At 36.1% G+C, this 27162-nt stretch overlaps 7 protein-coding genes and 1 pseudogene across 7 annotated transcripts; 2 read left to right on the top strand and 6 right to left on the bottom strand.

Moving 5' to 3' along the window:
• Positions 1 to 2264: 2264 nt before the first annotated feature.
• LOC106443019 (amino acid transporter AVT1E-like) lies at positions 2265 to 5117 on the bottom strand. The gene is made up of 11 exons (XM_013884638.3): positions 4858 to 5117; positions 4480 to 4751; positions 4168 to 4382; positions 4061 to 4084; positions 3768 to 3948; positions 3476 to 3695; positions 3250 to 3385; positions 2989 to 3160; positions 2841 to 2884; positions 2681 to 2743; positions 2265 to 2552 (listed from the first exon to the last, which is right to left on the bottom strand). The coding sequence occupies exons 1-11, from the start codon at positions 5004 to 5006 to the stop codon at positions 2457 to 2459; spliced, it is 1572 nt and encodes a 523-aa protein (XP_013740092.2). The 5' UTR covers positions 5007 to 5117; the 3' UTR covers positions 2265 to 2456.
• Positions 5118 to 6410: 1293 nt separating this feature from the next.
• Positions 6411 to 10890, bottom strand: LOC106448934 (amino acid transporter AVT1E). The gene is made up of 11 exons (XM_048767937.1): positions 10580 to 10890; positions 10202 to 10479; positions 8399 to 8613; positions 8290 to 8313; positions 7920 to 8100; positions 7606 to 7825; positions 7394 to 7529; positions 7130 to 7301; positions 6971 to 7014; positions 6823 to 6885; positions 6411 to 6739 (listed from the first exon to the last, which is right to left on the bottom strand). Exons 1-11 carry the CDS (start codon positions 10732 to 10734, stop codon positions 6644 to 6646), a joined length of 1584 nt encoding a protein of 527 aa, XP_048623894.1. The 5' UTR covers positions 10735 to 10890; the 3' UTR covers positions 6411 to 6643.
• A 16-nt stretch (positions 10891 to 10906) lies between these two features.
• Positions 10907 to 12448, top strand: LOC125591173 (annotated as a pseudogene).
• Positions 12433 to 14071, bottom strand: LOC106443020 (thaumatin-like protein). The gene is made up of 2 exons (XM_013884640.3): positions 13271 to 14071; positions 12433 to 13180 (listed from the first exon to the last, which is right to left on the bottom strand). The coding sequence occupies exons 1-2, from the start codon at positions 13335 to 13337 to the stop codon at positions 12504 to 12506; spliced, it is 744 nt and encodes a 247-aa protein (XP_013740094.2). The 5' UTR covers positions 13338 to 14071; the 3' UTR covers positions 12433 to 12503.
• A 246-nt stretch (positions 14072 to 14317) lies between these two features.
• On the top strand, positions 14318 to 16613 carry LOC106429122. The gene is made up of 11 exons (XM_013869865.3): positions 14318 to 14601; positions 14688 to 14814; positions 14904 to 14977; positions 15070 to 15116; positions 15202 to 15340; positions 15457 to 15694; positions 15787 to 15848; positions 15922 to 16022; positions 16103 to 16160; positions 16238 to 16282; positions 16373 to 16613. The coding sequence occupies exons 1-11, from the start codon at positions 14397 to 14399 to the stop codon at positions 16549 to 16551; spliced, it is 1275 nt and encodes a 424-aa protein (XP_013725319.2). The 5' UTR covers positions 14318 to 14396; the 3' UTR covers positions 16552 to 16613.
• LOC106429111 (light-harvesting complex-like protein OHP1, chloroplastic) lies at positions 16571 to 17267 on the bottom strand. Its single transcript, XM_013869852.3, has 3 exons — positions 17004 to 17267; positions 16791 to 16913; positions 16571 to 16714 (listed from the first exon to the last, which is right to left on the bottom strand). Exons 1-3 carry the CDS (start codon positions 17250 to 17252, stop codon positions 16646 to 16648), a joined length of 441 nt encoding a protein of 146 aa, XP_013725306.2. The 5' UTR covers positions 17253 to 17267; the 3' UTR covers positions 16571 to 16645.
• Positions 17268 to 17486: 219 nt separating this feature from the next.
• On the bottom strand, positions 17487 to 20189 carry LOC106443021 (putative cyclin-D7-1). Its single transcript, XM_013884641.3, has 5 exons — positions 19018 to 20189; positions 18542 to 18628; positions 18157 to 18451; positions 17903 to 18030; positions 17487 to 17816 (listed from the first exon to the last, which is right to left on the bottom strand). Exons 1-5 carry the CDS (start codon positions 19273 to 19275, stop codon positions 17553 to 17555), a joined length of 1032 nt encoding a protein of 343 aa, XP_013740095.2. The 5' UTR covers positions 19276 to 20189; the 3' UTR covers positions 17487 to 17552.
• Positions 20190 to 23145: 2956 nt separating this feature from the next.
• On the bottom strand, positions 23146 to 24737 carry LOC106429144 (CASP-like protein 5B1). The gene is made up of 3 exons (XM_048767918.1): positions 24142 to 24737; positions 23650 to 23782; positions 23146 to 23560 (listed from the first exon to the last, which is right to left on the bottom strand). Exons 1-3 carry the CDS (start codon positions 24270 to 24272, stop codon positions 23369 to 23371), a joined length of 456 nt encoding a protein of 151 aa, XP_048623875.1. The 5' UTR covers positions 24273 to 24737; the 3' UTR covers positions 23146 to 23368.
• Between the last annotated feature and the right edge of the window lie 2425 nt (positions 24738 to 27162).

The following is a 27162-nucleotide window of genomic DNA, read 5'->3' as shown; positions in this document are numbered from 1 at the left end:
GCATTTTCCTTTGGTCAATTTGCAAGTTGGGTGACAAATTGGAAATCTCACATGAATTAAACCCTCCGATCCGATCCAATATGTATGTTTGTTGTATCGTCAGAAACGGTAATAAAGAAAATACGTATGCATGTTATAGATGTGTTTCATTGGTTGTAAGGATACTATGTATGCATGTTGTAGACCGTTTTCAAAAAAAAAAGTATACATGCATGTTTGTTCAAAATGTGGTGTATAAAGAAAAAAATAGATGTTTTTAAATTCATACTGATACATAACTGCATAAAGAAAAAAATAGAGAATATTACATCATATAAAATATATACTAAAACGAGTTATATTGACAACTAAAACGATATATATATATATATATATATATCATATAACTTTATATAAAATTTTAAAATATTCGACCACTATATCCATGTGGCTAGATTTATTGTAGCTCATATTTTTTAGTTCTATAATTTTTTTTTTTTTTGAGAAATAGTTCTATAAGAAATTGATCTCAAGGAACGTAAGTATATATGTATATCTCTAACTACGATATGTTTTCACAATTTTGTTGGGTTTTAGTCGATTTGTCAAACTGTATTTTAATTACACTGTTTACACATATATCGTATGAATTAGATGTAAATCTGTAAATTTGTAATCCCATCCTATACCAAAAAAACTATTAGAGACTAATAATCTATCGCATTAGACGACACTTAATAAATTGTACTACATGTGAGTTAATTTTTTAATCCATGTTGTTGATTAAGTATCAGTACCCGTTTACGAGAAAATAGTAAAGAGAAATGCATGTGCAAATGTGCAATTAGTATTTTGGGGTAATTTTAGAAGCAAAGAAATACTTAGATCTCACTTCGTCCGTACCACTTGACACCCAGCACTAGTTTGGTGTTTTCCTATGTACAATCGAAACCGCCACATTACTTCAAACAGCGGTCGACTTTGAGTTTGTTAGAAAAAATATTATTTTATCTAAGAAAAATGCGTTCTAAGTTGATAGATGCATAATTATTAGTATTGCGTACATATCAAGTTATCAACTAGTCGGTGACCGTTATTAATGGTTTAAAAACATAATTAGGAAAACAGTAACATGAAACTATTCATTTAGTTGTTTGTTGCTTCACATTTAATTTTAATTGATACGCATACGCTAACTCATCTATCTCGACGTACATTTTCAGCATTTGACTATTTTCATGTTCCACCGCAACTAAACTCTCGGTACGATTGACTTTGTAGATAACGTACGAATTATTTTTCTTTGTTTATTATCGTACAAGTCAACCTGCTGGGTTAAGGCCACATGCTGAATCACAAGTGTAAAATCCTTGAGCCGTGTCTTGTGTTGGAGTTGATACTAGACTTGGAAGAAGAGAAGCTACTAATGTTTTAAAAAAAATGAAGAAGAGAAGCTACCATTCATCCGGTTCAATTATTTAGCAAATAAGATCGAGCTTCGAGAAAGTATTTGTGTATGGTCACTGCGAGTTTAGACGTATCCATCGTTTTTATAATCTACCCAAAATGTCACTGGTCAATTTTAGATAAGCATATGGTCAGTGCCGTGCGAAGGTTTTTGGAGGCCCGAGGCGAGTTTAAAAATATATTTTACATGATATATTTTTAATAATATATATATATATATATATCACTCAAAAGTTTTGAATTATTACATAAACGTTTTTTAAATTTTCTTTTAAATCATGAACAAAATGTATGAATTTGTAATATAAATACAAAGATATAAATTTTTGATTGAAATGTTATTAGCTGTCAAAAATGTAAATCTTAGCATTTAAATTAACTATAATAAACTATATATTGAAAATATTGTATTTTCTTTATCATATTCTCATAAATATATAAAATAAATCTAACTCATAGCATATAAAAGAAAAGACCAATGTGATCAAATATTTACAATTTTTTAGAAGTATAATCTTTATAGTTTTATTTAAAATATAGCAAAAATGATCACAAACCTAGTTACTTAAAACAGAAGTCCAATTTAAATTCAAATAAAAATAAAAATTTAACTAAGAGAATATGTTAACTACTATGTAAAAGTATTTTTTTTTTGTAATTTGGGGCCCTAAAATTTCTACAAAATTTGGGGGCCTTAGGCAAATGCCTTTTTCAAAAGCCTCTAAGCACGGCTCTGCATATGGTATTTGGAGATATATTTCCACATCAGATTATGGTTTTGCCCAGCACTATATATAGTATAGTAAGCCCTTTTTCTAAAATAAAGAACGTAATATAGTGTATAATCCATAGATACCGGTGTTACAACAAAAAAAAAAAAAATCCGTAGATTAAGCCGCGACACTGTGAAATAACGCTTGGATGAAAGAAAACTAGTAGCAAATATTAAAAATAAAAACTTGGTTGAAGTTCTCTCAAGAAAGAATATGCTCCTTATCCCGCAAAACCAGTCAAGTCATTTCGCCGATTAATCTGACAATAGCAGAGTAAGTTCCGCAGACCCCGCTCACAACGCCGACGATAATGATGAGTACACAAATCGCCATCTGAAAAAACGAAAATCTTATAAATCAAAGCTAAGCTAGTTTATGTGTTTGTGAAGCATTGACTATGAAAACGTAAATAATTTTTTTTTGCGTGAATAAAAATTGAACATATAGAATCATATTCTTACGTGAAAGTTAGTTAATCTACCCTTCATAATCTTTAGATAACAGAGACACGGGAATATTACGGCCTGAGAAAACGAAAAAAAAAAAACAAATCGTCAAGAACATTATTTTTATCATTGATATATCAAAAAATATTTTTTTTTTGTTCTTGCATAAACTTACGATAAGCATTGCGACGAAAGATCCGATCAGAGCCGCGACAGTAGCTGCAGTTGACATTTTTTCCGATAACGGATGTTATTGTTTTCTAGAAATGGTTTCTTGAGAAACAAGTTAGGTTGTGAAGGAATGAGAGGTAGGGAAATAGTACCGAAGAATGGGACTGTGAGTGCGACGACCAAAGTAGAGAGAACTAAGATGGTTCTGATAAGCATAGAGACACCTTTGGATCTCATCTTTCTTGACGAAGAAGGTAAGAGTTCTTCTAGGCTTAGCAAGACTGGAGTGAGCGTTAAAGGGTATTTTGTCATTGGCGTAATAACCTAATATGATAACAATTTAGAATGAACTGAGAAAAGAAAAACATTATGAGCATAAAGTGGAGAAGAGATGAGTTGTGTCTTTATCTTACTGCTGTCCAAACCGCGATTTTAGATGAGGTGAAATGTTGAGGCATGTTCAACGTGAACTGTGATTGTATCGCTTCACCAAACATCGTGTATCCACAAACCGATATAGCGATATAAAACAGCGTGCAAAACCCAAAACTGCAAAATGAATAATATCATGATATCACAAGGGATAGAAATAAACCCTAACTAGAGGTTTCTTGTAGCAAAAGAAATGGTTCTTTCTACCTCATGAGAAGCACCAGTGGAAACTTGGAAGGCTCTTTCATGGATGAGTAAATGTTGGGTAAAACAGCGTGACCCCCAAAACCAAACCCATAAATTCCGATAGCGACAGGTAGGTTAGTTAAATCAAGAACTTGTCCTTGAAGTTGAAATCCAACTCCGCCTACAGATCCGACCCAAAAGAGGCAAAGGGCTAGCAAGATTGAAGAGAATACACCTCCGGCTATTAAAAAGAAAAATGAATGAAAAGTCACGCTTAGGAGACAAAATAGATCAAATAATTTAGGAGATGAACCTGATATATAGGACAATAAGCTAAGGTCTCTAAGCCAAACAGTCGGAAGAACGATAAGAGTGGTGGTAACGGCAAAAACTTGATTCGAGTTTAGAGATATTCCAGCAATGTATAAGGAGGTATTTGGGAACATCCCTGACATATTATCACTCATCATTATTATGTATTCCACACAAGTTGCCTACAAATACAAGAAAATAGCTTCAGTAATATTCAATCAAAATATTTTTTTGTGTTGTATAAGTGTTTTTGGACTAATTAACCCTAAACGTGAAAGAGAGTTTGGTACTTACGTATAAGTCCATGTAGAGAAATATCTGAAATGTAATTGGAAATGTTTAAACATATTAGGATCATACACAAGTTATGATGATCTGTTAAGAAGGCAGAGATAGCTTACAGAGAGGAGTATGCGTCCAGTGGTGCCGAATGCAGCTTGACCGATGTCCGGGTAAGTGTGGATTCCAGGTGAATTCTCGAGACATCTCTTGAGGAGAATACCTGTGTAGAGAGTGATGACGCCAAAGGAGAAGAGTATGAGAAGCCCTAACCACCCTCCTTCTTTCAATGCATAAGGCATTGTAAGTAAAGCTCCTCCACATAGAACATTGACTCCTACAACAAATAGAAGTTTATTGTTTTTGATGCACTAGCAGAAACACTCAAAAAAGACCAAACTAAAAGTCAGTTTGAGAAACTTCTGATTGATTACCGTTTATTACGGACTGAGATATAGTGCACTTGCGGTTTTCTTGTGGAATCGAAAGATCATCCGGGACTGATAGCTTGAGGTGAGAATCAATAAATGATTTGATCGATGTTACAACAGAGTTTTGAGTCTCATCTTTGTCGATGAGAAGTGACTGTTTGCTTGAGGAAGAAGCAAATGAACCAAAAGCAGAGCTTTGTCTCCGCTTGCGAAATGAAGACACAAGATTTGTGCTAATAGGAGGTGTAACTCCAGTCAACAAATCCATAGATTGTCTGAAAATAAAACCAATAAAAGAAAAAAAAAATCATCTAAATAAGATTTTTCTTAGATCTCTTACAAACAAACAAAATAACAGAACAATATTTATGATTTAATTACCGATAACTCTGAGGCCATGAAACGGCATCATTATTGGAGTCGTTACGAGATAAAGGAGTCGACGGAACAGAGCTATGGGCTTGGCTTTCTTCGTCCTCATCGTCATCGGTGTGATACAAATCTTCCCTTTCTTGCTCCTCTTGCTTCATCTTCTTTTTGTAACGAAAACCAACGAAGAGGCGGAGAAGAAGAGAGTGCTATGAACCTAAGGTGGAAGTGCACTCTTATAGCTGTATCTCAAAATCTGTGATAGTTTTCACTTTTCACAATGTTATTTTTCTTTCCCAAAACGTAGATTTTTTATTTTAAAAAAGGAATCATGTAAGGGGGTGCATGGAGACGTGTTTCTCTTTGTCTATGTTATAAGCGGATCCACCCAGTAAATGCAAATCTTCTTCTAGAAATGAGAAAGTGGCACAAGTAGCCTTTGAACACCACCGTGACATTTTTAGAACCCCACTAACGGGAGTTATAACCTTTTTGTTAATATATAGTTAAGCTAAAATTTGGTGCCATATACACGAGTATACGACTATGTTAGGCCACATTATATGTGGCAATAAGAGATTATGTTAAAGTACATGAGGCGTTAGGACATTTGTCAAACGCAGATATGACTTTAACCCCAAATATTTTGTTGTTAAATTCTTGTTATTTTACAGAGAAAGTGTGCATGTTTAATGCCTAATCTGATGGCCACGGAGTGGAAGCAACATTTCACAGAAGAAGGGATTATAATATTGACACGAACATTCCACTCCGCCATGTTCATATAGAATTAGTATAATACAAAATTAACGGTTAATCATCGCAGGGGTTTATTTAAAAAAAATAACAATAATAATGAAAACGTTTCATGCAAAGTTATTTTTAGATTTATAATTGCACATGTAACGGAAAATAGGGTTGTGTATGCGTTGTCATGCATGCAGTCAATAATATAGAAGTATAAGTAGATCTTGATATTTAATGTTTCCACACTTTCACAAAACGTAGCTGTATTTGAAAAACTAATGAAAACAACTAAACCATGCTTGTCGAACTCCGGTGGCGGAGGCAGCCACAGTATTTACCGGTGTCGAAATTAATTTATGATAAGTATAAATATTCAAGTATTATTATATAGTATTTTAAATATTTATAAGCTACCGTAGAAAAGAAAAATCACAGTTAAAACTATCAACTAAAAGTCTAAAAGTAAAAGTATTTGATTACTGAAAAAAAAATTATCATCAAAACTTAGACATTGGACAATAAAAAATGACTATTGAAAAATCTTGAGTTTTAACTGGTATTTAGCAAATATTAGAGGGGGTCAACATGCTAATCCTACAACATTATATTTAAATTTATTGTAAAACGACAAGCAATATTTTGTTTTTCAAAAAATCACAGGGGTCAGTTGACCCCCCTCTCTTCAATATACCTCCTCCATTTTCATTACCGGAGACAACACATCTACTGTGATAATCGTTGTAGCAGTCTGTTTAACTCCAAAACATCCTCTCCATTTTCCACAAATAATGACACAAGCAAATACTAAAATAGATGCATGACACAAACTGATATTAATATAAGCAAAAACTGAACGTCATGTATGATTATATCATATATATATATATATATAGCACTCGATCGTAGAGTACTTAAATTATAATAATAAAATAAAATCGCAAAAGAAATCTTTAAAAGTTGGCAAAAAATTGGTTTTATTCTATTGAAGGGTATCACATCCTGTATTCCTTGCTTTTCTTTGATGAAGTTTCTCGAGAAAGAGTAAAACCGTTTAGGCCATTTCGCCAATTAATCTAGCGATTGCAGAGTAAGTCCCACAGCAACCGCTCACAACGCCGATAATGACGATGAAAATACAAATTCCCATCTGAAAACCAAAACATTTTGCAGTCAAAATTTTCTGTGAACAATGAAAATAGAGACAATTTGAAGATTTAATTGTGTCCTTACTTGAGAGTTACTTAATCTACCCTTCATAATGCTCATATAGCATAGACACGGGAATATTAACGCCTGAGAAGACGAAAACCAAAATCGTCAAAAACGTGCTTTCATCGCTAATTACTAAATAGATTGATTTGTTTTATTGGAAACTTACTATAAGCATTGCGATGAAAGATCCGATCAGAGCCGCGACAGTAGCTGTAATTAACGTTTTTAATTACACGAGGTAAGTAACGTGTTATTTTTTTCAAGAAATGGGTTTCTTGAGAAAGAAGCTAAGCTAATGGGAGAGTGATAGAGATAGAGAGCTTACCGAAGAATGGAACTGTGAGTGCAACGACCAAAGTGGAGAGAACTAAGACGGATCTAAAAAGCATAGAGACACCTTTGGATCTCATCTTTCTTGACGAAGACGGTATGAGTTCTTCAAGGCTTAGCACGACTGGAGTGATGGTTAAAGCGTATTTCGTCATTGGTGTAACGACCTACATATGAAAAGTTTGAAAGTCATTGATGAAAAATACTATGAGCATAATGTGAAGAATATACTAGTTTGTTGGTTTGATAGTTGTCTAACCGCTGTCCAGGCTGCTATTTTAGATGAAGTGAAATGTTGAGGTATGTTCAGTGTGAACTGGGATTGAATCGCGTCACCAAACATCGTGTATCCACAAACCGCTACAGCGATGTAAAATAAGGTGCAAAACGCAAAACTGTATAAAGCAAAGATTAATATTTAATGATGTATGACCTAAAGGTTTCTTGCGTTACAAGCAGGTGTTTTATTACCTGATGAGAAGCACAAGAGGAAACTTGGAAGGCTCTTTCATGGATGAGTAAATGTTGGGGAAAACAGAATGACTTCCAAAACCGAACCCATAAATTCCGATTGCAACGGGTAAGTTTGCTATATCGAGAGCTTTTCCGGTCAGGTGAAATCCAACTCCACCGACAGAGCCAGCCCAAAAGAGGCAGAGTGCAAGCAAGATTGAAGAGAAGACACCTCCGGCTAAGAAAAAAAAAATCAATATACAAACATCTCTCAGGACTTATTAAGAAGATAAAATCTATAACATATTTGTGTGAAAATAGGAGAAATGAACCTGAGAGATAGGACAATAAGCTAAGGTCTCTGAGCCAGACAGTGGGCAGAACAATTAGAGTAGTGGTAATGGCGAAAACTTGTTTAGAATCTAGAGATAGTCCACTGATATATAAGGATGTGTTTGGGAACATCCCAGACAAATTATCACTCATCATTATTATATACTCCACACAAGATGCCTAGAAAAAAAAGATAGAATAGTGTCAATAACGATGTTGTAAATTTGTGATGGACTCAACTGGTTCAAATTCGGCCTAATAGAACCGGTTTAAACACACATGCAATGGAAAAGGAACGTGGAAAATCAAGGCATATCACATTGAAGTGTCAATGAAGAAAGAAACATGAAAAAAGAGTTTGGTACTTACATATAACTCCACGTAAAGAAGTATCTGAAATGTAATTTAAAATCTAAAGTTAGGATCACACACGACCAAAGTCACCATGATCTCTTGAGATTCATTTTAAAAATCTTACAGAGACAAGGATGCGTCCTGTGGTGCCAAATGCAGCTTGACCAATGTCCGGGTAAGTGTGGATTCCAGGTGAATTCTCGAGACATCTCTTAAGGAGAATACCTGTGTAGAAAGTTATGACGCCAAAGGAGAAGAGTATGAAAAGCCCCAACCATCCTCCTTCTTTCACTGCATAAGGCATTGTAAGTAAAGCTACTCCACATAGAACATTGATTCCTACAACCGCGAAAAAGATAAAATAAGTTACAAGTCATACATAATAGGTATTATAAGAAGCTAAAATTTTGACTAATAACAAACCATGCAGGAAAAAAATAAACTTGGATTTAAGGATTTTCCAAAACAAATCCAATAATATATATTATTTTTTTATATAAAAAATATATATATATATATATATACTATTGATGAATAATTAAATTACAACTAAAGCTATACTAGTTAAGCCAAAAAAAAACTAAACCTATGCTAAACTCAGTACATCTATTTTGATTTTTTTACTACATTTTTTTTTTTTTGAACACAAACTTCTTTTTTAACTTTAACTTGCTTGCCTACAACAGATAGAAGGAATTATCCATCCTCTTTGATTAAAAAGATAAACTACAACAGCATAACATAAAATGGATAGATCTTCAAAAGAAGAAGATGACAGCGAACTCAAGACGATGCTTGAATGCGTCAATGTAGCTTTTACGACATGGTCGCACAGCAGAGAACTAGTCACCTTATATTGTGACGTTAACACCCAATCCGCACCTCGGAATATCAGCAAAACGAAGTCCGCTGCATCTTCAGGCCCCGAACAGACCGCTACGCAAGATAGCAAGACAGTTATAGATATGGGTGGACACTTCCATTTAACGTTTGGAAGGGAAACACTCCTTAAAAAGGAGATAGTGGATAAAATGGTTCTCTTCTCCAAAGAGAAAGAGGTGAATGTTGATGAAGGTGATCCTGATAAACTCTTCGCACAAGAGAGATAAGATGTATGTAGAATGGCTTCGCTAAAGATTTCAGTGACACCACCAAAATTCTTTAGGCAAATAATCATTAGGCTGGACAAATAATAGTTAAGCACCGCTGGACTCACCAAGCCCAATTTCAATACATGAAGACCCAGCCCAAGAGAAATAGAAACATGACCTTGTCGGGATATTGCGAGTACGACGGAGAAAGCACGGTGGAGGAAGGGAAGCTTCGGCGTGAGGACAGGGGAAGCAGGCGGCGGAGATGGTGACGGATCTGGCTGGTGAGGCGCAGTTCCGTTTGGATGACAGGCGTCGACCCCAGAACGGGATGGATATTCGTCGCGAGATAGATAGACGTAGCAGGAAAGCGACATTGATGAAGAACAGCGACTGTAACCGGCGAGAAACTCAACGGTTTGGGGAACCCCCCAGAAAATGTTCGGTCTAGTAGTACTAGATCCGTAAAGAGACAGACGAGAGCTTCGGCTCACAACAGCAAGCTTTCTCCGAAGAGATACACTGGCGTGAGCAGAGAGGTTGACAAAGGCGGAGAACCAGATCGGCGAACTCACGAACACGGTGGAGATGAAGAATAGGAGGAGCGGAAGACGAACAGAGCTGTGAAAGAAGGCTCGACGCCGGCGGCCAGAGGGCTCATCGACGTCGAGATGTGGCGGCTGCAAGCGTACCTCGATTCTCGGGTCTGAGAGCTTTCGAGCTTTAGGGCGAACTCGTATTGATTATATTTTTTTTACTACATAAAGAACATTTCTAAACACTGACAAGAACTAAACCAAAAGCCAGACTGAAACACTCATAGATACAGTTATTACCGTTGAGTACGGATTGAGAGAACGTGCAGCTGCGGGTTTCTTGGGGAAACGAAAGATCCTCCGGGACTGATAGATTGAGATGAGAAGCAAGAAATGATTTGATGGATGTGACAACATTGTTTTGGATCTCATCTTTGTCTTTGTCGATGAGAAGTTGCTGTTTGCTTGTGGAAGAAGTAAATGAACCGGAAACAGAGCTTTGTCGCCTCCTGTGAAATGAAGAGACAAAACTTGTCCTCATCGGAGGTGTAACTCCGGTCAACATATCCATCGATTGTCTGGAATTAACCCCAAGAAAACGAAAGGATGATACAGTTTCTTCAGATCTAATAGTTACACTACACAAGAAAATATTAGTGCAACTTTCTTTTAATTTACCGGTAACTTCTAGGCCACGAAACGGGATCGTTGTTGGATCCATTACGAGATAACGGAGTTGACGGAACAGAGCTCCCGGCTTGGCTTTCTTCGTCTTCTTCATCTGTCTGATACAGATCTTCCCTTTCTTGCTCGAATGTCTCCTCTGGCTTCATCTTCTTTTGTGTACTATTGTCTTAGTTTTGAAAATAAAGAAGAAAAAAGAGTGGAGGCAATGAAACGTGTTCTGCTTTCTAGTTCCAATTTATAGTCACGTAATATATGACACTCCCACCGTTTTTCTTTTTCTTTTTCATTTTAGAAACTGTTTTTTTTTTAAGTTCCTTGAAATTTTTTAGTTAAGGAATAAAAATATAAGAAACGTTTTCCAGGAGGTTGTTATTAACAAAGGGGCAGAAATATACACGTAGTGGAAAATAGAGGCAAGCAGATGTGAATGCATGTGATATAAGAAGTCAATGACAGTTTGTCATTAAATCTTTAGAAAATAAAATAAACAAATCTGTCAGGACCAGGAATTGCCAGCACTAGGTTACTGTCCATCCAGATACTGTCCTTGATTGCTACGTTTACCAATGATACTGATCTCGGAAGCGTTCGAATTCAGGTCAACAACATCTATTGAGAATAAATTCTCCTTGTAAATAATAGAATAAGATCAAAAAAATGGAATGAAATGAAAGTATCACAAGCATGATAAGTGATGACTAAAAAGAAACATTTTCTGACAGGACAAATCAAGCCATTTCGCCGATTTATCGGACGATAGCATGGTATCAGGAGAGGAAACTTAAGCATCCCCAAAACACAAATAGCTTAAGTACAATAAAAACTGAACAAAGACCATAAAACAAAACACTTGAGGAGATGAAAGTCACTCATGATGTCACCTCTCAAGATAGATATTGAAGGTCGAATATCTATTTCCTATCAGTTAATTCTTAGCTATTATTTCCCTCTTATATTTGTTTTACACTTTTACAAAAAGAAAGAGTTAGTTATTGTGTTTTTTTGGTAGGTTTGCTGGATCATGTTGGATCTATTGATATGACTAATTAATGGTGAATCTCTTGTGACTATGATGGTGTTTGAGTTTTCTATGTATTTCTTATATGCTTAGCTTAACATGTACGTTTTTGAGTGTATGGGCAGATCGTGGAGGATTAGTACCTCTCCTCGGCTACCTCAAAAACTCCAATGCTAGTTAGTAACCGGGCAAAGTCTGCCAGATGTGATAAGCACAATTGTTGAAAACAACCACCCTCGAAGTCAACAGTAGTCGGTTATGGAAGCCAATGGTTTAAGTCATTGATGTTGAACTTTACTTATATGCATTCTCGAACACAGGTGCTCGGTGCAATATATCATGTAAGCTGCTCTGAGTCCTAATAAACTTTTAGATTTGATCAAATGGCTGTTTTAATCTGCTTTATGGTAAGTCTGATGAATGTACTCCTTTTGTTTTTGGGGTCACAGCTTTGAAAGATGCTTTGGGATCTGATAGTGTACGTAAGATTTCAAAGGTAACTATGCTCTTATTACTCTCGGATAATTGAAGAATTCCACTGAAGAAGGCAGAGTCTCAAACTTTTGTCATTCATCAGGAAAGCTCTCAACTTGTTGCATTACCTCCTTCTACAAGAGAATGACTAAGACTGCGAGATTGCTACAAAACTCGGAGCATAGAGAAAGGTGATGAAAAACTGAGACAGATTCTAGAAGATCGGATCAAAGTAATCAGCTTTCATGTCAGAAGAAGATCGCTCAGCTGCTGAAGAGGAGAGACAGCTCTTGGATTCACTCACTATGGATCACATTCTTAGCATGAACCATCTCTTGTTAAGGATAGCTACTTTTTTGATGGTTTAACTTTTCATTTAATAATCTAAAACCAGACCGTACAACAATAAACATTACAAACCCCTCACTTAGGAGGACAGAAAGTGATAACATAACGAGAAGCTCTACACTTGTTCAAACTACTCGAATCATCAAACGCATAGCTATAAGCTTTCGGACAAATCGCTTTAAACAGATTCGCGAACAGCGTCGGCTTACAAGCCTTGGGATTCGCATACTCACCCGTGCAACAGTACTTAGCCGACTGCATCGCCAAGCACGCGCTTTTACACCCGACCACTTTCCCATCTCTCTTAACCTCCAACGCCGAAGGACAGCAAACATTCAAATCCACCTCGCAAGCCGCCACGCCGCACCCCACTCCTCCTCCGATGGGTTTCATCGACACGGGGAGGTTGAACCCGTCCACGAGGCTCACGTCGTAGAAATGAAGCGGCGAGGAGGATGAGCCTAGCGTCATTTCCACCACGGTTGCCGGCGGGACGCCGCCGGTTCCTTGGCAGGTGAGTGAGCCGGCGTTGCAGTCTCCGGTTTGGCACGAGCCTTTGCCGTTTTGGTCGAAGGTGCAGCCTTGTCGACCCCAGATGCGGCCGGACCATTTGTCCGGCACGTCGATGATTGTCTCTTCGCCGCTTCCCATGTGGAAGCCGCCGTTTTTGGGCGTGACTTGGCCTCCGCCGCCGAGAATCCCCGGCCATATGCTCTCCTCGCAGTTGTTCACTAGTATAAGCTGCGCTCCCTCTGCAATACAAAAGAAAGAAAGATAGAATTTTCACAAAGGAAGTTTAAAAAAAAACAATAAAAGACGCCATTTTTAAGATATAATCGTACCAATGAAGGATGATAAGAAGGTGGAGATCGTGAGAAAGACAAGGAAGAGAGTTGCATTGTTCGACATTAGGATCTTTGAACTCTCTAAAGTTTGCTCTTTTGAAGAGAATATTAATAAAGGAAATGGAGAAGGACGTGGTTGAGGAAGAGGTGGAAACTTGGGTTGCAAGAGTGTAAATGGTGAAGTGGATTTGTTGTATAGGGAACTAACTGCCAAGCGCTAACCTTTTATAGACTGAGTCTTTGGTGGGATTAGTGGGGAAGAGAAAGATAGAGAGGCTTGATTGTGAGCCTTCTGTAAAGTTTAAAGATTTATTTGTACTTTTTTTCGTTTTAAGAATGGCTTAAAGAAAGGATATTAAAACAAATAAAAAGATGGGTTAAAGGAGTATTAAAAGAAAAAGAATAATATTTTATTATTGTAAAAATATTCGTAAATTTTATCCTTCAATCCATAGTAAAATATTAGTCCTGAAATTTCATCTTCAATTTTTTTTTAATTAATCTAAAATTTTGTAGTTTGTAGATTGGCTATTTTTCTAATAGTTTACTTTTCATGATATATTTATGTTGTATAAACTTTCACCATTTGCTAGTATTTCCTGACATTTATTACTTTTGCCATGACCTTTTTTCACTTTGTAGATAAAATCAGCAAAAGAGCATAGATGCTTAACTTCAGTGTGGGGATTTGCTTTCTTTCAAACATAGGATATATTTGCACAAAACAAATCATCACACTCTCTTTTTCTTACATGTTCTCATAAAAGGTAGTAAGAGAGATTATTGATGGCAAGAATGTCACTAGACTCTAGACTTTGTTGATCTTTTATAGTGGGGAGGTTGCATCATTTGGTAGATAAGCATCTTGCAAGAGAGCTAAGTTATATTGCAAGAGATTAAATAAACTAGTCATGTAATCACAAATTTATAAAATCATGAACAATGAATAAAATCTTGCAAGTGTATTGAACCAGACCAATTTAATCACCGAACCAAACTAAAATTATACCGGTTTAAATAATTGCTCAAACCGATTGAAATTGTCCACCGCCGCTAGCGACGGGGAGGAAGAGCCGAGTTTTATTCCTTCTCCTGGACACGAGAAAGAGTAAATCGAGCGATAATGATTCACGCTGCTACCAAATGTGCAAGAGCTGCTGCAGCAGCCGCAACGATTCGTGGCCGCGCGATCCCCGTTAGAAGGAGCCTTGTTAGATACGCGACGCCGTTGAGATTGATTCACGGTGAAATCAGCGTTCCAAACGCTAACCACGTTGCGATTCAGATGGTCAATTACGCTCTTTCTCACGCTAGGTCTCAAAGATCAGGTTTTTATTTGTTTTATGATCATCGGAATTTCAAATGAACGCTTAAACCCTACGGTTCTGACAAAATTCGAAAAAAAAAATTGCAGATGAAACTTATGCTCAAGGGATGCTAGTGCTTGAGCAATGCCTTGGGAATCAAGCTAGCGATGATCAGGTTTCTCAGGACTCTAAAGCAACAGTCTTGCTCGCTATGTCTGATCTACTATACGAAAGGTTTCATCTTTTTTACCCTTTACTCTCTCTCTGATTGATGTTTTGCTTAAGATTATATATACTGTGTTTGGTTTCTTGTGGGTTTACAGTGGGAACAGTAGTGAGGCCATTGAACGCCTCAAGCAAGTCATGTCTCTCACCCTCTCTTCCTTGTCTATTAGAGGTTTTTCCAAAACCTTTACTTTTTTTTTTGTGGATATGTGTTCTTTTGTTAAGGTTGTTATTGAGTCTGGAAGTGTATTTTTGTTGTGGCAGTTGTTGCTGTGGAAGCTCTTGTTGGTCTGCTGATTCAGTCTGGACAGGTTCAAATCCCAACAGTGCTACTTAGTTTGTGTGTTACATGTGGGAGGTTGTGTTAGAAAGTTGATTATGATTTGACCTGTTTAGGATGATGCTTCACTGAATGTTGCTGATGAATTTCTGGAACTGGTTAAAGAGAGAGGCCATGAGAATCTTCAGGATGTGGCTGCCACAGCTAAAACGATCAAAGGCCTCACTGAGCTTGTGAAAGGAAGTATTGAATCTGGTAGAGAAGAGCAGCTCAAGCTTTACTTTTCTTCTATCTGATGTTTTTTTCCATATTTCCTCTTAGTTTCATGTATAGCCTAATTGTAAGGTCTTTTTTTTTGTGTGTGTATGCAGCCGAATCTTTGTTTCAAGGACTTGAGAACCATGAGATCTGCAAAGGTAGTAACATTGCTCTTTCTTATGGTGAGTTCTTGCACGCCACTGGAAAATTTGAAATGGCAAAGGAGATGTATCAAAAGGCTATTCAAGGAGTGACAGAGACCAAGGATTCCATGAGTTCTTGTAATATGAATTTGAAAGCAGTCTCATTAGCAGCCACATTTGCTCTTGGCCAGCTAGAGTCACACATTGGGTAAGCTTTGAGTTTTGTGGTCCTCTCTAATCTAAATTATTCACCTCTGGTTATATCAGTCGTCACTCTGTTTTGGTGTTGCTATTTATTAGGAACTTTGGTGATGCGGAGGAAACACTGACAAGTGCATTGACAAGCGCTGAGGAACATTATGGTACACTCAGTGGTCCATCTACTCATTTTAATTAATGCACCAGCCTTACGGATACTGTGCTTACTCGGATCAGGACACAATCATCCCAAGGTTGGCGTGATTTTAACTGGAATAGCTCTCATGTACCGGAACAAAGCAAAGCAAGAACGATCGAGTTCTATCATGATTCAAGAGGTCAGAAACAACAAAGTTTCTTTAGACTCCAAAGCATTAGACTTTCCTCATATTACACATGTTTCTTTTCATCATCTCAGGGACTCTTTAGAAGAGCATTGGAGCTCATGAAAGCACCTCCACTGGATGATACAGAAGGTACATTCAGACGAGATTCTTGAACCCTAAATTAATACCGTTTGCTCTCACCATATATATTTTGCTGATTACTATAGGGATAATAAACGTGGAGACTCAGGAGGTAATGGCTCTAGCAAGAGGTGGGGAAGATTAAATCTGTTTCTTTTCTTTTTCTTTCACTTATTGCGACATTAGCTAAGAAAACTTGGATTGGTGGGTGATTGGTGCAGGAGGGTATGCGGAGCTCCTACTGATTCAAGAGAACAGAAGAAGCGAAGGAGAGAAGATGAAATCATGGGCTGAATCTGCATGGAGAAACAGACGTATCTCTCTTTCAGAAGCATTGACTCTCTCTGAACCATTAGGTAAAGTAGGCATCATAGATGCAAGAACCACTCGTGTCCTCTAAAAAACCTTAACACTGGTTGTGAAGAATCCCAAACGATAACATATATAACAAGTTTTACATTATGATGTGTGATTAAAGCTTTTAAGCTTTTAGATTACAGAGGAAGATCAAGGCCTTTACCAATCTCTACACCGATCAACTCAAGTATTCCTTTGTTCAGAATCTGTAAAATGAAAATGTTTCAGCTTTAGTTTATAAGTTTCGTTCATACAAAAGCTTCTTTTGTGAAGAAAACTCACCAACTCGACGATGAAAGTGCCAATGAGACCAATCATGCAAGCTCTAGAGTTCCATATCTCAGCTGTTTGTGTGAATCCCAGAAACGCTGGTTGAGACTTGGGCTGTACTTTTGGCACTATCATCTACAAAAACGATTATATTATTACCACGCAGCAGGCTGTTTGTTTTGTTTTGAGATATTGATTTGTGGGAAAATAGAATAAAAAATTCACCCCCTCCGGAAGCCTGGTAGCTCGAACACGAAGACACTGTTCCTTCCGACTGACACAGAAGTTCCGGCTCCGGCCATGCTTATGAGCCGACAAGGTCGAAAGAGGAGATGGAAAGAGAGATGACGCTAACGGGGACGAGCTCATGTTTTTCTGCAATAGATTTTCTTTACCTTTTGAACAGTCTTTATCTTCTTCACAAGTCAGAACTGAACTTGTGGATATAGTGATCTGTTTCTTCCATCCATTCATTTTTCGCCACGTGTTTACTCCATACTCAATTATTTGCGTGGTGATGATAATTTATACAATTTTATTATGTTTTTTCTGGCGATATTATTTCCATTATGTTTTAGTGTGCGTATTTATTCCAATTTTACTAAATAAATAACAAAATAAAATAAGAACAATAGAAATTATTTAACAGTTCTCATCATACATTATTCAACAACAGTACATGACAGTTTTACTGTAATCTGTGTAAAAAAAAAAAACATATTTATTCTCTGTTATTCAAAAATGTAGTTTCATCTCTTTTCATAAATGTGATAATCAATCTGACATAACAAATGTCATTCTTTTTGCAGGACGAAGCTTGTCTTCGTAGAAATCTCTATCTCTCTTCTTATTGATTCCTTCGGAACGTAAAATCTGAAAAATGGTAGAAAGATCTCCGCCGTAATAAACATCGTTCATGTTCATTATATCGCCTCTCTGCAACACACTCACAAGACTCTTCACTTCACTAACTTTTCTTCCCCAACCTTTTTCAACGTTTCGAGATTTCATAACATGGATACATTTGGCAATTTTCTCCTGCAATTATCAAAATAAATCACTCGTAAGAATATTTCCAATTGTTAATGTTATACTATAGGTGCAAAACTAACATTTGATTTTACCTTGTGTTCTTGTCCAAAAAGATTCATAATTTTCCCAAAGTTGTCTTCTAGAGCTGCTTTCTCTTCTAAGACAGTCCACATAGCCGCCACCGCTACAACACTTGGTGCATATCCAAGCATCTTCAAATCTGCATCCAGATTCAGAATTGATCCATCGTTTTGTAATATTACTTTCTTTCTCAACAAGAAACATCCTCAAAATGAATAAATGAATATTCACACACATATATATATACTGTATATGGTCTTCTTACCGCATAAATCATCTAACAGATGTTCTGTGATTCGGTTCATCATTATATCTCCTCCTGCTATCCCCATTTTGGTCATTAGAATTTGTGAAAAAGATAAACTCGTGACCGAGTTAACACGCCAGTCTAGTGCTTTCAACAGGATGAGTTCCATCTCAAGGACGGTCTTGTGATGAAACATATGAGTTAGCCCTTCCATTTGAAGTTCTTGAGGTGAAGGGGAAGCAACGTCGTTAAATTTTGATGCGACCGATAATGAGGTCACTGCGACCAATTCCACCATCCATTTACTCCATTCCTACAATTGTCGTTATATTTATATTAATTTCTCCATTATCTTCATCTAGTTCAGTACAAATGTTAACGTATTAATAATCCATATACTTACGTCGCAGCTGATAACATTGACAAACCGGTCAAAACAATTTGCCGCGGAAAAAAGCGTTTCAAATGAAAGATTAAGCCGACTCCGAGTCTGAGAGATAACAACAACAAGAATAACATCAATAAAAACCGTTTATTAGAATATGAATTTATTTTCTGAAAAACATGCGATTTACATAAAGTAAGACTACTCGTTGGAATGGATAGGTTACCAGTGAAATATACTTCCCACAAACATGGATACTAGGCATTTAAAAAAAAAGAATAATAAGTCTGATCAAGAGAAATTCAAACCCGCCGTTCGATAGTAGTAGAAATGTGGTTACCTATCCTAAATATTATATGGGTTGTTAAGTATTAATGATATTTAGCGGGTTTGTCCCAAATATCACGTATAGATAGATTCTCCAAAGATGCGAACTATTTTTTTTCCTGAAAACAAAGGGGACCCAAAGAATTATAGAATAAGTATGAATATACCTGAATGAGCCATTGAACTGTTCGAAACCTAGCATCGATTAACTTCTTAGAAGCAAGAAACTCAACAAACTTGTGTCCGTGATTACTGAAACATGATTCTTTCTCCAAATCTATAGAAATGGCTTCCTCTACCCTCGCTGCATCTATGCCCGGAGACATCACCACGTGATCGTCATGAATGTTTAAGCAGAAGTTTGGTTCAGGCTCTGGAGTTAAAGGATCCGAGAGCCATGACTCGTCGCAGAGTAGATTATCCATTGGAACCGGTTAGTTAAAACCGGTTTTAAGGTTTTCACTCGTACACTCTCGGAACAGTATTATGGGATCAGAGTGAGATAACTTGACGTATATATATGGGTAGAGCGAGAGAGAGAGTAGTGGAGAAGAATATGGGAAGTTAAAAAAGACAGTTGGAAGTAAAAAAAAGTTAAAGATACGTCGGTTCAATCAGAATAAGAGGCGTCGGTTTATTGGTGTTTGCGTAACCCGGGTTTAGCCGGACACTGGTAATTAATTAATTACCGCCGCTTTTAGCTAAGAAGACACGAGAGAGAAATACAAAATTCAATGACTGAGAATCCTTAGGTTATTCCATGTGAGTAAACTAAGCTGAATCAGCCAAACCCGAAATAAAGGAAGAATTGAAATATAACACATGAGCATTGCATTATTATTCGAATATATTGGGTAAGTACATCACAAGTTGGCAAATTAACTAGTCCATCTAAAGAGTTTAGGTTAAAATGTGAACAGAAAAATGCTGGTGAAGACACTGATGAGGAATGAGGATCATTGGTAACATCAAAGTACCAAACTCCATCCCTATAACTCAAATATAAGCATATTTAAGCAGCAAATCCAAAACAAACTCTTACATATATATATATGGCAATTATCCCTTTTATTTGATAATCTATGGATGTCCCTTGGTTATAAATTCAATTTGTTTCCCACCAGAGAAGAGTTTGTCTTGGGTATGACACTAGAAAAGAGTTTGAATGTTTTTTTTTACAATTGGAAAAAATATAATTTTATTTTTTAATCGAGTGTAGATAGTTGCGAAGGGATATAATAAGAAGATGCCGTCCCACATGAATCGCGGTAAATGCTTTCTACCCGATTGGTTAACTGACTATCTTCATAGAGATTTCATGTTACAAAAACGTGTAAAAATATAAATGTTTCAGAGGCAAATTAATTCTAACCAACCTCGTGAGTCCACGACCTTTGCATAACTACCTCTTCCATGACAGCAAATAAATTATATTTTAAATTGGGTTTTATTTCTTTTTTTTTGCACCAACTTCCTTATTTCTGTTTTTTTTTTAATTTTGCTTAAAAAAAGAATTAAACCCGGATCAATTATAAACACAAACCTAATTCCTGGCTGGAAGTGCAATTCACGGATGGATTATCTCCTAAATATTTAAATGGGCCGTAAGCATGGGTCCATATCCGCGTGGCCACATTGGAACTAATAATTTCGCACTAGAGAGAAATCGATTCCTGGCCTAGTCCAACATGGCAACTCCTCCTTATTTTGTTACCAACCAATATTTTATTTTTGATATTCTTGTGGTTTCAATCTATCTTTTATTAGTTACGTTTGCTCTATTCCAATTTAGAATATGATTTCGTTACTAGTTAATCAAATGGTTTCTGAGATGATAATAAAGATAACGTAAAAGATGCTTCTTTGTTTTTGAATAGTTGCTTAGGCCTCAAGAAACTTCTCGCTTTCCTTTTCTACGTAGCTTGTTATGCTGTAGGTTAACAAGGATGTTGACAGAAAAAAAAATCAAATAGATTTCAAAGAAAAAAACCGTAGTTATGGTCTGGTCCTTGTTTTGAGTATATACATATCCAGAGGAAATAATTTGTACATAAATGCATTCGGTATACATTCACTTTAGCAACCATAGTTTTGATGGTTTAACAAAATTTAATTTTTACTTAGAAATATAATAACAGTCTGTATACAATTAACACAATGCCATGCAAACCAAATATATATGCGGAAATATGTAATATATCATCATTCATGCAGAAATTGGTGCTGGGAGACGACTTCGTTTCCAACATTGCAAGAAAGTTTGGTCCCAGTAGCCTGAGATCTGACGGTCCAGAACTAGCTGGGGAATCTTCGAGAAGTCGCGTGTAATAACCGGCGGTAGAAGGAGAGTGATGATCGCTGAACAAAACTGACGAGAAGCGTCTTTCTCTTTTATACATAACAAAGGCTTTGTACAAGAATGGAATCAAACCTTCCATTCGTTTCTCTGTAAAGATCAAAATAAATATTTTTCTTTTTGTCTTGTGAGATTTCTAAGCTTTGATGGTTTTGTGATCGCTGTGTGAATGGATAGATATAATATATAGAGAGAAATGGGTAGGGATAATGACGTGACGCGATGTGTAATTGTGTATGCTGCCACGCATAATTAATCGTGACGGTAAATAGAGCCTTAGCTAGAGGATATGTATCATTGAGGAGAATAGACAAACAAAAATATATTTACAAGAACGAAAGAAAAGATGTGAAAGGAAAGTCTCAACTTCCATGAAGCAAACCTTGAGGCTTTGATGTTCGCAATCAAAGCCTTATCATTAATTTTTATTTCATTAATTTGTTTATTTACTTAACTAATGATAATTTGTCATTCCTAATCAATAAACTATTTTTAAAATGATTTTTTCCTAAGAAACATATTATAGTATTAATGAGTAGTTCATTTTTAAAGGATGGAGAAATTATTCAGTCGTCTCCACAAAAATATACAAATCCATTTGAAAACCACTATTTTTTAGGTCAAACTCCATAATATGTTAATAGATACAATTTGGATCAATTATTTAACTGGTCTCTTATTCTATTTTTCAACTCCAACATTGGCTAAAACCAAAAAATCAAATCCAACATTGGATGACGACATTTATTTATATTAATATATTTTCGAGCTACTTTATTTACAAATCCACAAAGACTTGGATGCAGTCTGTAAAGCAATCCAAATTTAAGAATATCAGTATTGATAAAAGATTTATAAAGTTTTTAACAATAAAAATTATCAACCATTCAAATATTGAGAAAATTTCTCAAAAATATCACACCCTCTCTTTTGTTTGTTTTTTAATTAGTAAGCGATTTATTGAGAAACTCACATGCTCTAAGGAATTTACATAAAACAGAAATTCTGAAATATGAGTTTATCAGGAATTAAATGTTCTTATTTGTAAACTTTACTTGGGATATAAAGGCCTAACTAATACATTTTGAAGGCGTTTGACAAAGAATTTGGTTACGGTAGCAAATTCTGTGTTTATTCATATTTGGCTTCAAAGCAGATATAATTGGCTCTTTCACTTAAATAGAGATGGCTAATAGTTTTTTAGGATCGTGTTAGGTGATGATGATAACTTAATAAGAACAAACACATTGTAAGAGTTACTTATTTTATGCTACTTATTGTCTATTTCTTATTTTATTTATCAACTTCATTAGATAATACATCTTTTTGGTATATCCAAATAATAGGTAGGAGCATAAACAGAAATATTATCGAAGTACAAATATAGTTATGTATAATCAGCTTTATACAAATCTAATTAGTTACATATACTACTATATGCATTGTAAAGTGAAACTAGCTTTTTATAAATTTTGGATTTGATGCATGCTGAATTTCCAAGAATTGTTTCTCAGCACTAAAATGCTTTAAAACGTTGTAGCATCCCGCCCAAATAACTTTCAAGGATGGTGATTCTTTTTTTTCGCCAAAGGGATGGTGATTCTTCCATAATAATGTAAATACAGTTCACGTCTACGTCCTGATTTGGTTACCAAAAGAGCAGGTAAAGCATAAGCTAATCATCCTCCGGTTCACCATCTTTCATTTCATCCTTAAGTATTGTTAAGAAGACTAATAGAAACCGGAGTTTTGCTTGCTACATCTGTTGTCACCATTTTCACTGTATTTTTTCTTTCCATAAAGGTAACTCTGTACTAATCTTTTAAGCTCTATTTGTAGCTCGATTACTGTTTTCTGAGATTGAAAGATTTGTACAAAGACTTAACTATTTTAGCCGTAATCAAGATAAAAAAAAAAATCCTATGTTGACTTCAAGACATGATAAAAGTGTATAAGTTAGAATATTTGAATGGAACAGTTGGATAGTGTGTACATAACTCTAATGATATTAATCATACACTACTGAGAGTCAGCTGTCTTAAGGATTCACCAAAAATGATTTTGAACACTTGCCCTCGTTTCCGGTTATGAGTTAGACAAAAGAAAAACGATTCATATAAATGGATATATCTAAAAGTGACGGAGGTGGGGTGTGTTCAATGTCATATCAAGATCCAAAACATTGCATGAGACGATATAGCAGCTAAACCCCAATTGAAGAAAGCTAAACCGACAGAAATCTGAAACCAATTGCAAGAGAGGGAGGCCTGCTTGCAAAATAATGTGTCTTTTGTGAATAAAACCGTAACTCCTCCAGATGAACACGCAGCCGCAAGGGAGAGAAGTGCCGTGACCTACAGGATTCCAAAAGCAAAACACAACTTTATAACAGAGTCATTGCTAATGAAACTCTGTTTGTTTACTAGGATGATAGAATCAGTACCCAATCACCAACTGCGAAGAGGCTCAATAAGATGGGGCTTTGTAAATCGCTTCTTCGCCTTATAGCATATACGTCAAGACACGCAAGTCCCAAACTCCAAATCATTTGAAGACCCATAGATGCAACTAAGAAGCTGAAACCATAAGCCAAAAAAATATCAGACAGAACAAACACTAGTTTTGTCGGCTGTATCTTCAAATGAGCAAACCAAGCACAGATACAACTTAAGACCATCTCCAATCCATACCTATTTTTTCCTCAATAGTTTTCACAAAAATAGAATAATTCTGTTATAAGGTAAGTTTTGCTCCAATGATTTGCCCTATAATAGAGTTACTCTATTTTCTTTGGAATTATAAAGAAAAAATAGGTATGGGTTGAAGATGCCTTTTAAGATGGACTCAGATATAAACAGATACACTAATCATAATCACCAAGAGATTAGCAAACCAGATAAGAAGAGATTTTTCAGATAAAAACATCAAAAATTACCAGAAAGCAGTGTAGCTAGAGAAGCCAGGAGCAGAGACCATAACACCGATGGAAGCAGCAGCAGTCGCACACTGCCCTAACCTCAACATCAGCCCACTCACTGTTCCTGGACTCCCAATTATCTTCTTCATTGACCACAAAACTATATAACACAACAAACCAAAACCTAGACTCTTTCTATCTGGATAATAATTCCCACAAAACCGATCATAAAAACCTTAAACCCATCCTCTCTTCTAGGAAGTCTCAAATACCCAGAACGTCAGATTCCAAAATCCGTCGGTGTTATTCAGGAAACTTCCACTTAAGATCATAAACCCTCTACGGAAACCATAGTTAAGAGCAGAGCCACCACCACCATTAAAAAAGAAAACTTTTCTTCGAGCTTTGAATTTTGTAAAGAAAGTGTATCTACCACAATTTCTTTATCTACCAATCATTGTTTACTCTGTTTGGAGGAACAATTATGTTTCCCTTAACTTCAAGCCAACGATAAATTGAAGAAACAGTGACGCAACTCTGACGCACGAAATCTATTCATTTTGTCTTTTTGCCTTTTGTCACGTGTCTACACAGAGACATTCCTGTTTAGTAAAGCTGTCAGTTTTTTACAATAGATTTAACAGATATTTTATAAAATTTCAGTCAAATATTTTGTATTAATTTGTATAAATTGTTATTGATTATTATTGATTTACATAATATATTTTTCAAAATAAATTCACCTTCTAAGGTAATAGTTAAAAAAAACTTTCTAAAAAAAATTTCTTATCGTAGACCATATATAACATCATCTACTTGACCTATTGATACACAAATTTTGGCAGATATAATAAAAAATCTTTCTAAGAATGTTTTGGTTGAATCCAAACAAATATTAGCAGAACTTAATCATTGCTTCTTCATCTACAAAAAGAGAATCATTGTTTTAATATTATAATTATTTGTTTTAAGTAGGAAGAGTTTAAAGGTTTAATCTTAGGTAGGGTTTTAGGGTTTAATCTTAGGTAGGGTTAAAACCCTAGGGCAGGGTTTAGGGTTTAACCCTAGGGCAGGGTTTAGGGTTTAACCCTATGAGAGGGTTTAGGGTTTAACCCTAGGCAGGGTTTGAGTTTAACACTCTGACAGGGTTTAGGGTTTAACCCTAACCCTAGGACAGGGTTTAGGGTCCCTAACCCTAGGACAGGGTTTAGGGTTTAACCCTATGAGAGGGTTTAGGGTTTAACCCTAGGCAGGGTTTATGGTTTAAACCTAGGACAGGGTTTAGGGTTTAACCCTATGAGAGGGTTTAGGGTTTAACCCTAGGCAGGGTTTATGGTTTAAACCTAGGACAGTGTTTAGGGTTTAACACTTGGACAGGGTTTAGGGTTTAACCCTAACCCTCGGCAGGGTTTAGGAATTAACCCTAGGGCAGGGTTTAGGGTTTAACCCTAGGGCAGGGTTTAGGGTTTAACTCTAGGGCAGGGTTTAGGGTTTAGCCCTATGAGGGTTTAGGGTTTAACCCTAGGCAGGGTTAAGGGTTCTGACAGGGTTTAGGGTTTAACCCTAACCCTAGGACAGGGTTTAGGGTTTAACTCTATGAGAGGGTTTAGGGTTTAACCCTATGAGAGGGTTTAGGGTTTAACCCTAGGACAGGGTTTAGGGTTTAACACTTGGACAGGGTTTAGGGTTTAACACTCGGACATGATTTAGGGTTTAACCCTATGAGAGGGTTTAGGGTTTAACCCTAGGCAGGTTTCGGACAGGGTTTAGGGTTTAACCCTAACCCTAGGGCAGGGTTTAGGGTTTAACGCTAGGGCAGGGTTTAGGGTTTAACCCTAGGGCAGGGTTTAGGGTTTAACCCTAGGACAGGGTTTAGGTTTTAACCCTAGGACAGGGTTTAGGGTTTAATCCTCGGATAGGGTTAAACACTAACCTAGGCAGGGTTTAGGGTTTAACCCTAAGGCAGGGTTTAGGGTTTAACCCTAGGACAGTTTAACCCTTGGACAGGGTTTAGGGTTTAACCCTAGGACAGGGTTTAGGGTTTAACCCTAACCCTAGGCAGGGTTTAAGGTTCAGCCCTAGGGCAGGGTTTAGGGTTTAGCCCTAGGGCAGGGTTTAGGGTTTAACCCTAGGGCAGGGTTTAGGGTTTAGCCCTAGGGCAGGGTTTAGGGTTTAACCCTAGGACAGTAAATAGGGTTTAACCCTAGGATAGTAAATAGGGTTTAACCCTAGGCAGGGTTTAGGGTTTAATCCTAGGGCAGGGTTTAGGGTTTATTCTTAGTGTTGGGTTTACGGTTTTGGTATTCAGATTTTTCGGTTCGGTTTAGATATTTTTATTTAAAAGTTATATTTTGTATATATATATTAAAATTATATTGGGGTTTCTATTTGGTTCTCGGTTCGGTCCCGATTCAGTTTTTATTTTTTAGATTAGAAATATAGGAACTTTTCGGATTTTTGTAATTTTCGTATTGGTTTGGTCTCAATTTTTTCGGTTTGATTTTTGTTAGATTTTTGGATTTCAGATAATGTACTGAAGACTAAGTGTATCCAATAAAAAAATATTGATAGCTATTATTTTTGTGGTGAATTTTGAAATTCATCTTACCGGGTGAACACAAGAAAAAATCATGTTTGTTTATTATTTTTTACATAGATTTTTAAAATCCTGTGAGTTTGCATTATTTTTTCAAAGTTTGTTCTGATGACAAAAAATAGAAAGGATTTGCCTTTTGATAACAAAATAATTTAATAGATTTTTAAAATAACTGATAACTAGAATTGTTATCTCCAACTATCGATAAACATTTATGGGATATATCATGTTTGGTAATAATACAACTACACTTAATTTCTACAAAAAAAGTTTGAAAGTATAAAATTTGAATGTAACAAAAAAAACCTTTCATCAAAAACCTTTAAGGAGTTAAAAAAATGATCTTAGTAGATCAATTAGAAAATTAAGTGAAAATAAGTGTGAAATCAAAACAAACATTGCTATCTATAACGATCAATAAAAACTGACAAGATATCATATGA

Source organism: Brassica napus, chromosome A3 (assembly GCF_020379485.1).
Source record: "Brassica napus cultivar Da-Ae chromosome A3, Da-Ae, whole genome shotgun sequence".
Lineage (NCBI taxonomy): Eukaryota > Viridiplantae > Streptophyta > Magnoliopsida > Brassicales > Brassicaceae > Brassica > Brassica napus.
Note: the sequence above shows the minus strand (reverse complement) of the source record. Positions and strands in the feature narration are given on the sequence as shown.